The following is a 2,621-nucleotide window of genomic DNA, read 5'->3' as shown; positions in this document are numbered from 1 at the left end:
AATTAAATATAGCATATGTAAATATAATATATTTAATTATATCCACAAATTATCTAGTTCAGAATTCTAAACTTTAAATTACCCTACATGTGTTAGAGCAGAGAAACAAGTAAAACCTGCGGAGCTGCGGACCTTGAGGACCAGGACTGACTATCCCGATATACATGTATAGCCAAAAAAGAAAATTACAACCAGTCTTCTATTCTGAAACTGTAGACACAGGGAAGCTTTGTCAGTTCAACATGTTTGGACAAGTGTGGTATTCAAAGCTTTATAGACTTTTATGAAGATTTATAAAGCCTAGAACTCAGAGCAGAAGTCCAGTTGTTTGTTTTAAATCTTTTTATCATGAGGATGACAGAATCTTCACCAACATTATAAATATAAAATTTGGCAGCACAGTGTAGGGCTGTTTTTTCTCAGCCAAATGGTTGCTGGATCAAATCCCAACCTGGGACCTTTCTGGGTGGTGTTTATGGTACGTTCCCTTTACATTGTAYTCCTAGAACTGATAAATGGTAGTGATGTCATTTCCCAATAAACCATATGAAACTGCATTCTAGTTAGCTGACAGATGATTGTATTGCAGCTAACCTAGCTACAACACTGCTACAATATAAACAATGACAAAAAGAGAGCTCTACTACATACATCATGCAAATAAACATTGATTTTAATAAGCACAGTATTGCACAGAAAACACTTGTGCGAGTGATTAAACATGCACAAACAAATTAAGCAAGATAATTAACAGTAAAAGTTAGAGTTAACTTTCTAAAGCTGCGAGTAGCTGTCATCTTGAATTCGAAACAGGGGGCAGTTTCATTTCTTCCACTATACGAGTGGAATATTACCACTGGAGGGGGCGTTCCAGTTTAAATCTACCAATGGGAAGAGGAAAATTACCACTTCCCAGGACTACTGGAACGCAGCTTTACATGTTCTCCCTCTGCATGAATTTTACCCCAGTTCTCTCTCACAGACCAAAAACATTTGGTGCACACTGAAGGTTTGAAACAAATGCTTGCTTTGTAAATGTTATTATTATTATTATTTTTTTTWAAATCATGTTCAAATCTGAGTAACTCAGTGGATCTTAATTCCGGTCCTCGTGACCCACTACCCTGCATGTTGGCTACTAGAGAAATCAACCATAACAACACAAAATGGCTGTAACTCAGTCAAAGTTACAAATACTGGGCAAAAATCTGATGGGGTAGCAGCTGAGACTGGTCTTGCAACATCAAATGAGATCAGGTGCAGCTTTGTTTCCAAGGTCCTCATAAGATGATGTTTGTGGTATAAAAATGGTGGGTGCTGATAGGATTATCATATGAGGCAGCAGCTTCAACACAACCGTCACGTTACCTCTGCAGACTTATGAGACTCAGCTGACATGTAGACACATACCTTCTCTGTCCAGCCATTGCTTGCGCTGGCGGTAGAGCAGCAGCTTGTTGTGGACATACGGCAGCAGAAACTTGACACACCAGCTCTCAACACCCAGCTTGTTCTCCACCAGAACAATAGGACTGCGGTTGTAGCGGGCCTCAGGACACTGGATGAACCCAATCTCATCACTGAGGAGACAGAAAACAAAAATGAGGACGACTTTAAGAAACAGTTTTCTGTTTATGTCTGAGAAAACATTCAGGTACATGTAGCTCAACCCCCTCCTAAGAATTCATTCATAAAAAAAACAGCAGCTTGCCTTAAAGTCAAAACTCCTGAGAGAACGGCTCCAATCACTGTTACCTGCTGCAGGTTCTTTCATAACTGGAGCTGAATAGTGACGTATCAGCAGGAGGGGTGCAAATAGGCAAAATATTTCTTGTTGATTTCCATAGACGTTTAAGAAAATCTGGACAAACTGGGGAGTTTTGGAAATTGGAAACATCTCATGGGACTGACAGAAACTGGAAACTAGTGGTAGTTTAAACAAACTGCACCGTAACTAAACAAAAAGATTAGGGCTGCAACAACGAATCGATAAAATTGATATTATTAAAAATGTTGGCAACAAATTTCATTACGGTTTCRTTGTGTTGGGCGATTTATGGTGTATTAATATAAGATTTAAGTTTTAATTTGTTGACAATGTCTGAGTGAAGACACTTGCAACAAGGCATTTATTGAATTCTTATAATAAGCAGCTGTCCGGACGGAAAGTCTTAACATGATCGTCTCTGACATAAGACTGCCCATGGTCAAACATAAAGACGTCACTCTGTTAGTTCAGTTTTATTTCAGGTTATACGCTTCCCTCAAGGACACATTTTACAAAGCTCATGGAGAGAAAATATGAAGAGACTTTTAAAGATAGAAGAACTGAAGCTTCTCTGTGACTCAGTTCACTGTGAAGCTTCATGGAGGCTGTTTCACAATAAACTACAGCGGGTAAAATAAGTATTGAACACGTCAACATTTTTTTCAGTAAATATATTACTAGAGGTGCTAATGACATGAAATTTTCACCAGATGTTGGTAACAACCCAAGTGATCCATACATACAAAGAAATCAAACCATAAATGTCCAGAAATGGTTATTTGTACTGATGCATCTCAGTAATCCAGGTAAAAAACCAAAAGGAAAAAAATAGTATAGGTCCTCTGGACGGGTT

The 2,621-nt window shown here is 38.3% G+C and overlaps 1 protein-coding gene across 1 annotated transcript in view; it reads right to left on the bottom strand.

The window, feature by feature from the left end:
- ptar1 (protein prenyltransferase alpha subunit repeat containing 1) overlaps positions 1-2,621 on the bottom strand; it is a 25,364-nt gene that overhangs the window by 19,709 nt on the left and 3,034 nt on the right. The window contains exon 2 of the mRNA XM_014027684.1: positions 1,411-1,580. Coding sequence (XP_013883138.1) covers positions 1,411-1,580 — 170 coding nt within the window. The remainder of the gene's footprint in view (positions 1-1,410; positions 1,581-2,621) is intronic.

The sequence above is a fragment of the Austrofundulus limnaeus genome, unplaced genomic scaffold (genome assembly GCF_001266775.1).
Source record: "Austrofundulus limnaeus strain Quisiro unplaced genomic scaffold, Austrofundulus_limnaeus-1.0 Scaffold672, whole genome shotgun sequence".
Lineage (NCBI taxonomy): Eukaryota > Metazoa > Chordata > Actinopteri > Cyprinodontiformes > Rivulidae > Austrofundulus > Austrofundulus limnaeus.
This window is presented reverse-complemented; position numbering and strand designations above follow the sequence as displayed.